This window comes from Acinonyx jubatus, chromosome F2, assembly GCF_027475565.1.
Source record: "Acinonyx jubatus isolate Ajub_Pintada_27869175 chromosome F2, VMU_Ajub_asm_v1.0, whole genome shotgun sequence".
Classification (NCBI taxonomy): domain Eukaryota; kingdom Metazoa; phylum Chordata; class Mammalia; order Carnivora; family Felidae; genus Acinonyx; species Acinonyx jubatus.
Genome location: NC_069394.1, coordinates 32329169 through 32343776, shown reverse-complemented (window position 1 = coordinate 32343776; position 14608 = coordinate 32329169). Strand labels below are relative to the sequence as shown.

Below are 14608 nucleotides of genomic sequence, written 5' to 3'. Positions count from 1 at the left end.
TGAGGGGGGAGGTGGTGTGGGGAGACCTTGTGGTAAAAAGAGTCTGAATGGGTATTGTGATAGCATATGTGGGACTCTCTCTCCACTGGCGGTAGAAGCTAGATTTGGATCTGAGTTGGAATGAGGCTGATGTGACCTAGAATATTTTTTTTTCCTTTTTATTGCACAGATATGCAAACTTAATCAGGATTAGATTCAACTAGAAGGATAGGTTCCTGGAAGCTGCCACAAAACTCTCCTATTTCTATTCTCTTGTCCTGAACTTAGTCTTACGAGTGGTCCACCTCACTAAAAGGGAGGCTGGCAAATGTGGTCTTTATGATCAGGCGGCCACATGCCCAGCTCTAAATTCTGTTACTATGAAGGGTTTTCAGTTTATGCAAAGGGCATAGATTTTATATGCCTTTACTTGATTATTGGGTTAATGACTCAAAGCATTATGCAGTCAGTTCACTCAATATGCATACTTTATCCAGTTTGATAAATATTTATTGAACATGTGCTATATCAGACATTGTGGGGCATGCTGTGGATACCATGTAAGTAAACACAGGGAAGCCTCTGGCTATTCTGGAATTTACATGATAGTGGGGAGGCAGGCATTACTAAAATAATCACACACGTGGTACAGGGTGGTTTGACTTAGTGAGGAAGGTCAGAGAAAGTATCCTTTAAGGATACGATACTTGAGCTGGCATCTAATGCTGAATAGGCATTAATTAGATAAAAAGAGGTAATACTGTTTCAGATAGATGGAACAGCATATGGTTGGCAAGAGCCTGATGAACATGCAAAGAGGGCGATGGAGATTGTTGTGTGAGTTGACCTTGGAGAAATAGGTGTGGGCCAGAGAGATGACAGTGACCCTAAGGTGAAGGGTAGGAAATGACGAGAAGGAGCATAAAATAGGAAGACAGATATCTTGAAAGCTGAAGCATTAAATGCAAATCCGAGCTTCCCATAAGCCATAGTAGAGACGGAAAATGGGGGTAAGGTGTAATTTCAATTGGCAAGCAGTAGAAAAGTAGGGTTTATCTGCAGAAATAACTGTTATCCCCTAGTTTTGAGCTCTGAGAGTCATTTGTCATTAGGTATCTGAACTAGTGTTGGATAAAGGGCCTTCAGATACAGACTGAAGCTGTTGGTTGCTGTCCCAGAATATTCATTCTCCGCTGGCCTTTAGCACTTTTTATGTGTGGCTTGAATAAAGTCTGTTTGTAATTAGTAAATTCTATTGTAGTAATGGAACACTATGGTAATGAGTAATTGCTTATGAATCATATTCTTAAATGGATTATGAGGCCTCTTTGGAAAAATCATTTTGTTAAAGAGGAAGGAATAAACAATAAGGTTCTATGGAAAGCAGTGTTCAGACATCATCTTAAACTGGCTTGGTCTTTCTGTGTAGATCGGGCTGGCTTGTTAAAGAGACCATTTCAGAGACTGTGAGATTTGGCTTTACTTTGTGTTGTTGTTGATGGTGATGATTTCCTAAAATGAATGCTGGGTTTGAATCTTGAAGACCGAAGCCAGCAGACTGAAGGAATGACGGTTTCTTGATAATACAACAACAGATCTGTAAAAGATAAATTACAGTTGAGAGTATCCTCACTTACAGATTATCACGCATTACTTTCTTCTTTGGAGCAAGAAGTGCCTTAACTGTGTAGGATCCTCTTCTTTGTCTTTTTATTTAAAAAAAAAATTTTAATGTTTATTTTTGAGAGACAGAGCATGAATGGGGGAGGAGCAGACAGAGAGGGAGACACAGAATCCGAAGCAGGTTCCAGGCTCTGAGCTGTCAGCACAGCCCAACATGGGGCTCGAACCCATGAACCGTGAGATCATGGCCTGAGCTGAAGTCGGACGCTTCAGCACCCACGTGCTCCTTTTCTGAATGGAATATAATAGTTCAGTGAGGGTTTTTTTGGGGGGGCAGGGGTGGGGTAGGTAGGGAGAAAGGGAAGAGACAATAAGGAAGAATCGTTAAATACAAGCTTTGAGATACACATTTTAGAAAAATCTTTTTAAAGTAGGTTTTTTTTTTATTCTCCCACACTTGGCTTACATATTGATTTTTTTCAAGTGTCCATAGAGAAAAGTAATAAGAAGCAGAAATTTTTGAATGATATACTGCTGAGAATTTGCCTTATTTTATCACATGTGGATATTTCCCTTATGCACCAGATCTTTAGTGAACTTAAACTTTGTGAAAAGCTCTTTTCACATGGGAGATGGTCTTCAAATGTGGGGTAAGTGTTTAAGACTGTAGAAATAATTTATAAATCACTGTCCTTTATTCCTGAGTTATTAACACTGTGACTTTTATGTAATATAGCTACCATAAACATCAGTGTGTTGAATAATTTCCTCTTACTGGCTGTGATAGAATGCCACAAATTATGGTGGTCACCCGTTAACCGTAGAGAGGAGTTTCTTCTCTAGGTAGCAGACTTAGCTCTGGATGGCTGTCACCACTGTCATCCACAATTGTCTGAAATCCAGAAATCCAGTGTCTGAAAATTCATAATCAGATAAATGTGGACTCTATTCTATTGACGTGTTTAATTGCTCATGTCCTGGAATATGATAAAAGGTTATTGCCAAAACAGTGACATATTAAGGAGATCGCATGCGTTTTTAAAAATAACTGTCTACTGAATATAACTATCCAGAATATGGCAAAACCCTACATTTTCTTACACACTTATAGCACATCTAAGGGAGACTTAAGTCAGATACCATTATAGAGGTCCATAGAATAATGGACCTTTTCTTATCAAATGGTTGAAATGTTTAGGTATCTTCTTAGGTATTGGCAAAAAGGGATAATAATTGTACATTTTTATTTTTGTATCTGGCGACCTAATCATATCTATAATTTTGACAATACAGTGTTAATTTAACATGATGCTTTTGTTTGATGAATCTATAACCAAACAGTTGTTTTAAGCCCAACAATATCGTGAGGCTATTAGGCAAAGCAAACCAGAACTGAATCGTAAACTTAAATGTCCTCGCCCTTCAATACAAAGCTGTAGTTTTCTGTTTTTGACTGTTACAGTCCTTTAACCAAAGCTATCTTGTCTGATGATAAAACCATAAGTGTATGAAGCTCACACATTTTTCATCTCTTTTATGACCTTATCTTTCATGAGCGGCTTCTGTGAAGGTATCCTAACTATAGGAAGCACCTGGAAAACATATGTGATATCTATTCTCTGATAAGCAGTGTGAACAAGAAAGTAGATCTGTCACTTCTGAACTGTTCATTGTTAAGAAATACTTTGATGATTTAGCTGATTGCGAAATGCATTATAGGGATGACTAACAGCTGCAGTAACACTCTTAGTCAAGAAAGTTCAATAGTTTTATTGTACAAGAATTTCTATAAGAGGTTAATATTGATAGGAACTACATGGATTAAAGGAGCAGGGTTGAGGAGGGCTGTTTTCTTGTATGACTGCTGACAAACGCTGCTGCTATTTGTGCTGAAAAAGTGGCTTTCTCAGTATGTGGCAAATCTTTAATTTATACAGGAATGTCTAACTTTGGGTGAAAAGGTGTTTATGGTTTTGAAATTATTTTTGCCTAGCAAGGAGAGCTGCTGCTTTGACCACCTTGCCAACAATACCTAAGCTGGGATTTGAAGATTCCGTTTCATGTGTTCGAAAGACTATATTCTGGTGCATTTCCCCGAGTCATTTGTGCTGCGTATTATATTGCTCAATAACACCTTCAATTTCCCCCTGTAGGGCTCTCATTGATTCTGAAAACTAGACTAAGGAAAATGGAAGGGCCCACAAAATATGTATGATATCTTTTAAAAGAGCAACAAAAGAGTTTAATCTTGCAAGGGAAAACCATTAACTCCATAGCCATAATTTGAGAAATATTATAGATTTTGTTACCGCTTGACATTTATTCTGTTTCATCTTTTTATGAATTGGTCTCTGGATATATATATAGTGGTTATTCCATTAAGTGTGTTTGTGCTTTGCTAAAAATACACTGAAATTTCTATTTAAAAGTATGTGAGTAAAGAATTTAGCAAGTAAATGAATGGATGTCAAATGCATTCCTAGCTCTTTCTGCAATTCTCTTCCTAGCATCCTTTTCTGTCTTCTTGTCCTTTTCCTACCAACAAAGCTTTTGAAGCAGTATCTTAACAAACTTGTCATTATTATCTTGGCTATTAATTATTCATGCCATTTTTCATAAGCTACTTAGAGTACTGATTTCAAACATATAAGAATCAAAAATAGAAGTAAATAAAAAACAATGGTCAATAAAGTCATTTCCATTCAAATCACAAAGAAGCTGGGGTTGGATTAGTATCAAAATAAAGTTCTGTGTATAAATTTTCCATGAGAATAAATATATTGAAAGGGAAAGATGCAACTCCCCATTGTGAAGGGAAAAATAGTGTTTTCTTAAAAGTAATTCAGAGATTTCATATTCGATTAAATTGTTTTTTAATCATTTCATTTTTCATTAGTAAAAAGATTAAAAACGAATTAGATAAAAACATTACCATAAAAATGAGAGTTAGTTTCCTGAGATAAACTCGGAAGATGAAGGGTCTAAAAGTTGACAAATGTGACATATTTTAGTTATTAAATAGAAATAATGTGCTGAAGGCAATTAATTAGCAAATGTAATGATACTGCAGTAGGTTAGGGTAAAAAGAATGAAACCAAGATCTAATTTTATAACTCGTCAGCGAGTAATGGTAATTGATTAAGCATCTATGTGTAGTTGATTTTACTGAGTTCCAAGTCCAACAGTATACCTTCAGAAAAATAATGCTTCTAAATATTATATCCATTAAATCTTTCATTTTAATATGTAAGCATAGTGAAGGAACAAGGCCTATTGTATATGGAGAGGAGAAGCAGCTATCTTTGTTGCTTGATCATCAATAGAGATTCACTGTAATATCCTAATAGGTTTGGAGTATGGTCGCTGGAGTCAGAGTGACTTGGGGTCAGTTCTTGGATGTTCCACTTGCTAGCACTATGCCTGGGCATCTTCTCACATATCTGCCTCTTGGCTTACTGTTCTGAAATACAAGGATGACATTGCATGGCAGGGCTGATGTGGTGTTCACGAAACATTTAACTAGTGCTGAGGGGTGGTCAAGAAATGTCAGCCATGTTTAGGTTTACTATAGAACCCAAGCGTGCAGACCTGTTCTCTGCCTTTATTCATCTTTATGTGCAGATACGGAGATGAATAAAAATTTAATTCCAGCCCATTTTGTTTTCTGCACCCATGTGTGTCACTTCATATGACAGTCTTATGTTTTTGGTCATCTTTTCCTTTTTTGCATTTTTTTCTTTAAGAAACATGATCAAATAACTGATCAAGGGCTTTAAACTATTCTCCTGTCCTGAGTTTATTTTTCTTAATGTGATATATATTGTACATTTACCCAGTTTTAAAATAGCTTAAAACAGTTGCAAAATGTAATTTCTTTTGAGCTGTTAATTGTATACAATCAACTATCTTTACAGTGTTTCCTTAACTAAATACTCTGCAATATTTATTTTCAGTAGTTCTAATTATATGTGCTGCATAATGAAACAAATTAGAGCAAATTGTTCCATGCATCAGGATTATCAATACTGAGTATTGCTCCAGATGTTGGTGCAAGTTGAAATCTAAGCTCAATAGTTCCAATCTGGCAGTTAAGTGACATTTAATGAAAGTATTTTATTATATGAAATTCCTAGTTCAATCAGGCCTCTAATAGGCTAAATTATATTTTTTTCATTTTGAGTGATTTACCAAATTTCTGTGTGCATCAAGGTCTGCTGAGATTTGTAGTCATCCTGCTGTTTTTTCCCAAGATATTAGATGAGAATGATCCTGGGTAAATTTAGCCTATACTGAATGAACGAAATGACTTCATGCATTCAACCATCATACTGTAATAGCAGTTCTCAAATTATTTCTCTTAGCATCTTAAAATTTTGTATGGATTCTACTCTCACATCATTGAAATGTGGTCAGTTTCACCACCATTTTCCTGCACAGCAACTTAATTACTGTAATGTTGTCTATATGGAATTCTTTGGGGAGATGACTTTCATTTTTAATCTGAGAAATGGTTTTCAGTTATGGAGCCTCAGGGCATGAAACCTACAGAATTCAGTTTTATGTAAGATAACGCCTCCAGAATTTCAGAAATGTTATTGGCTCTTTCCTCCAGGAACCTTCTACTGCACCAAGTCTGGGTTAGGTGTCATGCCTGTGTGCTCCTGTCACGTCTTGGACTACTCTCACTAAAGCATTTGCCACACAAGATTGCAATTATTGATTTGTCTCTGTCCTAGGCTGAAGTTATATGAGAAGCGGAACCATCTTTGTTTTATATTCTTAGTGCTCAGCACAGTGCCTGGGACTCCAAATTTATTTTAATATATTAATAAAGAATGGTTTATTTCATCTCTCTTCAATAAAGATAAACATTTACAGATTCAGGGGAATTCTTTTAACTTCTGATTTTCATGATTATTGTGATTCCTCCACAATATAGTCTTTGAAACATCCCTTTTTCCCACTATACTTCTCATTATTTTTCCCTCCAAATATGTAATTTACCTAATAAAATATTTCAAAGTAGACTTAACTATAGTCTCACAAAAGTTTTTGGGCAAGAATGTCTGAGACATGAGTCAGACTGTGGTTATAGAACAAGTAAGGGGGGACCCAAAGACCAGATGTCTGAGAAAAAAAAATGTTCATGGAAACCCAATAAATATATGTTGGTTACTGTATTTGTGTCACATGATCATATCAACCCCCTACTTAAATATTTCATTGACTTCAATGTGAAGAACTCCAGAATTAATTATACTAGGTTCTCCATTGGTCAATGTCATTTTACACTTCTGGTCTCTGAATTTCTGTATCTTAGTGTTTTCATTTGGAATTATTCATGGACTACCCTGATTATGGTTTTTTATCAGTGGTTACTTCTCTTATGCATATTACCTGACTCCTTTACTAGATTATATGGTCCTTAAGGGAAAGTATATATCTCATTGTATCTTCAGAAATATGCACTATAAATGTTCACAATTGAGTAAATTTTGCATGGCATCACGAGTTTCCAACAATTTAAACGTAATAGCAAAATTCAGAAAGATTTACTCCTTTGTGTGGCCATCAAGATGATATAGTTAATATCTGCATATAGAACTTAATTCATCCAAATGGTTCTACCCAGAATGCTACTATCTGAGCCCTTGGATATGTAATTTTTTTTTTTTGGATATGTAATTTTTATTTATTTAAAAATTTTTTTTCAACGTTTTTTATTTTATTTTTTTGGGACAGAGGGAGACAGAGCATGAACAGGGGAGGGGCAGAGAGAGAGGGAGACACAGAATCGGAAACAGGCTCCAGGCTCTGAGCCATCAGCCCAGAGCCTGACGTGGGGCTGGAACTCACGGACCGCGAGATCGTGACCTGGCTGAAGTCGGACGCTTAACCGACTGCGCCACCCAGGCGCCCCATGGATATGTAATTTTTAACAGCATGTCCCATGCTTGCTTGGGTATGTCTTGCTCTGGGATTATTCAGCTATTCCAGGTATGCATGGTTCTCTACTCAACTGGTGGGGGTGGAGTATAGGAAAGGCAAGAAAGGATATTTTGGAAAGAATGCTAGACAGGCAGTTAGAAGACTCAAATTTAATTCCTAACCTTGTATAAACTGTTTGTGGTGGCCTTTATGATGCCTCTTCATGCTCCCCTATAATCCTGCTTCTTACTTGTTGAGGAAAGGATATCTACTAAAAGCTGCTTCCATCAGTCACCCCTGTGATGACTGGGAAACAATTGGTCCAGCATGTGAAGGTTTGGGAGGGGTGACTGATGCAGAAATAAATATAGTGGCTCTAAGATCATACATAAGTTACCCTATCTGTGCATTGATTTTGTAATCAGTAAAGTTCTCTAATTTGGGTCAGCTCATCTCCAGAGTCCTACCCCCACCCCCGACCTTGCTCAGATTTCCTTGTTTCAAGATTCATAAGACATGAGAAAAGTGCTTAGAAGAAACGGACACTGTTTAAAGTTATAGGTTGCATTCTTTACTCTTCACTATTGGGGAAGACATTTTCCTTTGTATATTCCCCTGCGTTATTCCCCTGAATTAAACCTCCACTCAGTCTGTGGGCTCCAGTGTCCGTGAAAAATAAAGTGTTGTAAAGGTCATATTTCCCCCAATTGGGTCTGGTATCCTGGAGGTACCAGAAGATTAAGGTGCTACATGGATTATTGTATTAAGTAGCATTGAATCATTCGGTGAGAAGGTTTTCAAGCTTTTTGTATTCTTTGTGGATCAGTGAAAATGTTTCATCTTCATATTACTGTGACTTAAATAACTTGTTACTCTTCCTTTCTATCACAGGGAAATGAGACCAGAGACTCAGAGTCTAAATAAACACAATATCTAGAAGTTAGTAATGTTACCTTTATTTTTATTGTATTTATGTTCATTATTACCTTCTATTAGGAGCACCTAATCCTGATTTTTCTTTTATAGCAGTGATAAGAAAATTTTCATTAAAAAAATGTTTGTATGTTATAAAAAGTGAGTCTGCTTTTTTTAAGTTTTTATTTAAATTCTAATTTGTTAACATATAATGTAATAATTAGTTTCAGGAGTAGAAATTAGTGATTCATTACTTAACATATAACACCCAGAGCTCAATAAGTGACTCTGTTTAAAGAAAGCTTACTACGCATGACTGGACAAAAAACTATGAACATAATTACATAAGGAGGTTCGGAAGAAATTGAGTACTTCAGTAAGGGTCCCAGAAGGAAACTGATAACTTGGCCAGTGGGTTTTGCTAAAGAGAATTTGGTGAAGAGACAGTGCACAAGGTATGGAGATGGTTAAGGAAACCAAACCAACAAGGGATGGGGAGCACCGATGGCTGGCAACAGTGAGAAGCTGTTAGCTCTCCTGATCTGAAGAGTCATGGGAAGGGATAGTGCTGCGGGAGTGTGGGAGAAGCACATGAGCCGCTTAAGAGTGCCCACGGACAGCACAGCCATTGCTCCCAACTGGAGACCCTAAAAAAGATGGGGTTGGAGGACATGTACCTGTCTTCTCTCTTCCTGCCCCCTGGTCCTCTCATCTTGTAAGTGCCTCCCATTGATTGAACCCACCCAGGAATAAGAGAACAAAGCAGCCCCAGTGATGGGGTCCACAGAATTCTGCCTCATGGGGCACAAAGTACAAAGTAGGGCATAGAGGGAAGAGAGTCAATTGAGGCCATCAGGAAGGGGCAAGCCGAGAATAACTAGCTCATAGAAAGCATCAGGGTTTTCTGCCAGAGCTAATACTTAATGAGTCCAGTTATGCCAGTCTGCTACCTGCACAGCTTTAGTTCAATACTCACATATATGTGGGCATACTTTTCAAAGTACTTAACAACTGGTACAACTTGGGCTCTGACCAATCAGAGCAGATGCCATAAACCTCTTGCTGAATAGACGTAAAGCCCTAGTCTCTGGATTACGGGAGATAGGAGGGGGGCACACTAGACAGGGGCTGGGGCAGGGAGGGTTGGGCTGAGGGGCACTTGGTTCAGGGTTCACAGCATTTGAAAATATTAAAAGGCTGTACAGCCTACTTGTCTATGCAGGCTGAGAACCATCCCTCTTTGCGTCTGAGAAGTGAGAGCAGAACTCGTCCACTGATCTTGTAAGATAATTGGTTGATGTGTCCATGTTCTTCTATGTGACCTGTAAAAAGGAGCACAGATTAAAAGTCTTATCTTACTCCTGAGTCTTTGTACCTTTCTTATGGCACTTGGACCTTGTCTTGCACTCTCATTATTTGTGAACTTACTCTCTTAAATGGGTTTTATGCTCCTTCCAAAAAAGTATTGTATTTTTCCACATATATCCTGCTATATCTCCTACAGTTCCTTAAACATGGTAAATGCTCAGTATCTATTATTTTATGGAAATAATTCCCTTGCTATTCATTGTAGTCATCCTGAAAAGAAGAGAGAACTCAACTTTCAAAGATCCTTCAATTCCAAACATGGGTTTGGCGGTGTGGGGGTATCTTTTTTATTCTTTGTCACCCACCAGAGCCAATGATCCTGTGCTATGGAAATGGTGACAACAGAGTTGTCACTGGGTTTCTGCATTCTCTCTACCTTTATTCCACTTTTTAAAAATGATTCATTTTGTGAAGCTATATATGGAAATGAAATACAAAATTTATGGAGTTTAATGTTCAAAACTCATCAACATCACATTAATGTCTTTGCAATAAGAATTGCTTCCTGAAAATGTTGTTATTTCTGTGTTACTTGTAAAGATGTTAAGAATTCAACGTATTTTTTGTTATAATCATATAAAAACTTAAGTATTATTATAGATTTGGACAACTATGTGGAAAATACTTCAGAGAAAGCCTAGATGGGCAAGCAATTTAATTTAAAATTTTTAGCATTATTAGATTCAACATTTAATTGCCATGTTTTTGGTATCCATTTTGGAACGAATTTGGTATGACATCGCATTTTCTTGTTATTTGGTTTTCTGATCTCTATTACCATTTATAGTAGGTATATTTTGCAATATTTTTGTGTGTACCATGTTACCATGGATTACTTTCCTATAAAGGAGTTGCTTTATTACTTAAAGTGAAGGTTCTTATAAATTAGACCTCTTGATATGCACTTGCCTTGTTAACATATGTTCTTTGCCATAACTATACTCTCGCTCAAAAAATATAACATTTTTTTTTCTTATGTGGAAATGAAAACATGAAACTGTGTGAACTCTCTTCACTTCTCAAGTATAGTTTCTTGCATTGTGAAGACTTGAGTCACTGGCTCATCTCATATGCTAATTATTTATGGCCTTTTTTATACCCATTTAAAAAATAGGTTTTAGCAAGCTAAAAGCTGGGGGGGGGGGAGGAAGGGGGGATGGAATCTTCAAAATAATCTAAATTCGACCCCAAACCTAAATATGTCTTACCCTAAGCCAGTTAATTGCTTTATTTTTGTTTTGCTGCGTCTTGCCTTTATAAAAATTATTATTTGGAAATACAAGAGTTAAGGTTTTCCATATTAAAAGTGGTAATTACACACTGCTTTTTAAATTTTATTCTTATATAAAATATTAATAACACTGAATTTTTTACAGAAATGTTTTTGTTTATAGCAGTTAACTTTATTTATGTATTCATGTATTGATGACTAATGCTGATTTTCTTTACTATAAATCCACAGTAGATATCAAAATGATTAATCATGGTCATTTTCTCTGCATAATGACAAATATATGTAACCAACATATGCTTAGACATACTCTAAGGACATCCCTTTACCGGATCTGAATGTCAAATAGAGAGCTTTAACTATTTCCCCTTTTCTCTCTGTATTGGTGTTTTCAGGTGATGATGAAGGAGTCCAGGAGACAGCAGAATCAGATGGGGACACACAGTCAGAAAAGCCAGGCCAGCCTGGAGTTGAGACAGATGATTGGGATGGACCAGGTAGGACAGAAAATTTAAAATTCAACCGGTTGTTGCTACTATCAGGAATTCACTTTTTTCCTCTTAAATTTTAATTAGGTTGTAAAACTCTTACAATCTCAGTTCATGTATGTATGTATGTATATACATGTATACGTATATATAATAAATATATATATATACGTATATATATATATATTTGTGTGTGTGAATGGAGGTTACATGGGAGTTTAAGTAAACATTGTTTAAAGAAGATTTTTATCTTTCTGTTAAATAAACTAGAAAAACCAGTGTTTCTTCTGCTTAAAATCTCCATTTTTTTCTCACTCCACAGTCACATAAGAATTACTTCATTCTACTTGCCTTTTTGGGTTTCTTTTGAACAAAAATCTTGATGCTATATCTACATTCAATTTGGGAATAATTTTAACACATTTAAACAAGTAACAGTAATACTATAAAGAAATATTTTTAATTTAGTCATTGTAAATTGTAGATTAAATCTCAATATATATTTAGAAGTTTAGAAAATATTAACGGATACTCCTATTTGATTCAAGGTTTTGGCAACATTTTCATGAATGAAAATGTAATTTGATTTTAAAAATCCTGATATTTAATCATTTCAAGAAAAAAAATGATGAAAATACTCCTAAACACCAACATAATTTTATGTAAATATATACAGTTCATAAGAACTCACTAAAAAAAAAACTCTTTATATTTGGTGCCAAGTAATTTACAATTGATGGTATATTTATAAATGGAGACTATTATGTCATAGGACTTAAAGATATAAGCGAGGTTTTGAAATAGTTTTAGCCATAATTTCTAAAGCAGTAACATTTTTCATTAAGAAAGATCCCTATATTTCAATCACATTTTCACCCTTGCATGACTTTGCAAATTGCTCTCTGCTGTGCGTGAAGAAGAGAAGGACTCCAGTGGTAATTTTCTGAAACCAGCAGCTGGAAAATATAATGCAAACAAAAATGAAGATGCAGTATAGCTGATTATTATGATGTCATTTCTAATGTTTTTCATGATACACACAAATGTTTGTATTCTGTATACATACAACATAATGGTTATACAAGATTTTGGATCAAAATGTGTTATATTTAAAGTGCCATTATACCACTTTTTAAGGGTTTGGAAGAAGTTGTAGACTTCTGGCATTTTCCCCTTATAGCATAATGTTTCTGTCTTCTCGGTAGAGGAAAGAATTCCTTGGATTAAAATTTAAAAAATCTTTGGGAAATTTCTTTTTTTTTTCTTGAGGATTACATTTAATTTCAAAAGGATAGATGAAGTTTGTATTGTGCTGTTTTTTATTCATGGAATTAGGCATATGTGTGCTGCTTAGAGTTTTTACATTTAAAATTAATTAGATTTAATGGCCTTTTGGATGTGCCTACTTACAAAGTATACATTCTGGCTGCTCTTTCGATGGTGGAAACTTGGAGGGGGCAGATTTTCTTCTTTCTGATGGTCTGGGGCCCACTGTATTCCCTGTGGCTTGGGAGTATGTAAGCACATTCACGCAGTAGTAAATTATTAAACACATGGGCATACCCAATGCCGCCTTTTTCGGGAAGCTTTTCCGGAAGTAAACTTGTCTTATTAACTTAGAGACAGAGAGAGAGGAGCAAGGTAAAGAATGATGTGTCATCCAGGATGAGATGTTTCACTGTTGAGTTAAATTTCTTTTATGTATCTGATTTAATGAAATTATTATTTAGTTGTTATGGTGAACATGTTTATGCTCTCTTCTTTGGCACACTTGAATATGTAAAAACTTTAGGGGCGCCTGGGTGGCTCAGTTGGTTGAGCATACAACTTCAGCTCAGGTCATGATCTCATGGTTTGTGAATTCAAGCCCTGCTTTGGGCTGTGTGCTGACAACTCAGAGCCTGGAGCCTGCTTCTGATTCTTTGTCTTCCTCTCTCTCTGCCCCTCAGCCGCTTGTGCTGTGTTGTTCTCTGTCTCTCTCTCTTTCAAAAATAAATAAACGTTAAAAAAATTAAAAAAAAAACTTTAAAGGAAAAAGGTATGTATCTAAGCAGATGTACCTATAAGAAAGTTATTTTTTGTTTGTTTGTTGCAAAATTGATAACAGATTTTTCCCTTCAGGTATTTTACCAAAAAAGAGGGGGTTAATTATTTTGAAACCCCTAAATTAATGAAGTTGATTCATAACAAAAGGATATCTGTTGGATATGCATTTTAAGGTAGAAATTTCATTACTTTTCCTTCAATCAGGACAAAGTATAGGGGATGTTTTTGCACTTTTGCTCTCGTATAATAGCGATTATATCAATATTTCACCCTGATTTTTGTTATTTGCAAAACGGTGTTGGTACTTTCCAAGTGTATAAAGGGGAGAAAATCGTCCAAGTTTTAGTGACGGTTTCCAAACAGTTAGAAATTGTGTTCTGTATTCTAAGGTTCAAATTCTGGATTTGCCACTTATTTGCTGGGTGATTTTTGTCAAGTTGCTTGCTTTCTCTGTTCCTATATTGCCATTTGTAAAATGTAGAAAATGACATTCATACTTCATAGGGATTCTGTGAGAATTAGGTCCTACACATAAAATATTACTGATCATTACAAAGGCTTTTGAATTGTCGAGTCTTGAAGCAGAACCATTTAAAATTCTCAGCATTTTTTTTAAAGCCCAGTAATATATCTGATACAACTTTAAAAATACTAAGCATCTAGTTTTGAATTTCACTGCAAATAATTGGTCAAGACGTGAGGTAATGAGCCACGTGTGATTTTAAGGTCTCCTAATTTTAAAATCCTCCCACCCAGTCCTCGGCATCAACCTAAGATAGACAGCTTTCTCTAAATAAAAATAGAGCAGAATCAAAGACAAGGAAAATGATCTAAAGAATTAGAGGCATAGAGCTGACATCATTTAAGATAGATCAGGATTTATATATATATTTTTTAAAGAGTTTGATTGAAGTCCACTCCACAACCTTTCCCGATGGCTCACTTCAGTAATGTATCAACTCTTCTGAAGTGTTCTATTTTTATCATATGCAAATCCCCCAGTGCCAATTTTTTGTTCTCTTACTTGTTA

General features: G+C 35.8%; 1 protein-coding gene across 2 annotated transcripts in view; it reads left to right on the top strand.

Moving 5' to 3' along the window:
* The window catches only part of ZFPM2 (zinc finger protein, FOG family member 2), a 464096-nt gene that overhangs the window by 108895 nt on the left and 340593 nt on the right, over positions 1–14608 (top strand). For both annotated transcript variants that reach the window (XM_027064037.2, XM_027064036.2), the window contains one exon: positions 11440–11541. In XM_027064037.2, the coding sequence (XP_026919838.2) occupies positions 11440–11541 (102 nt within the window). The remainder of the gene's footprint in view (positions 1–11439; positions 11542–14608) is intronic.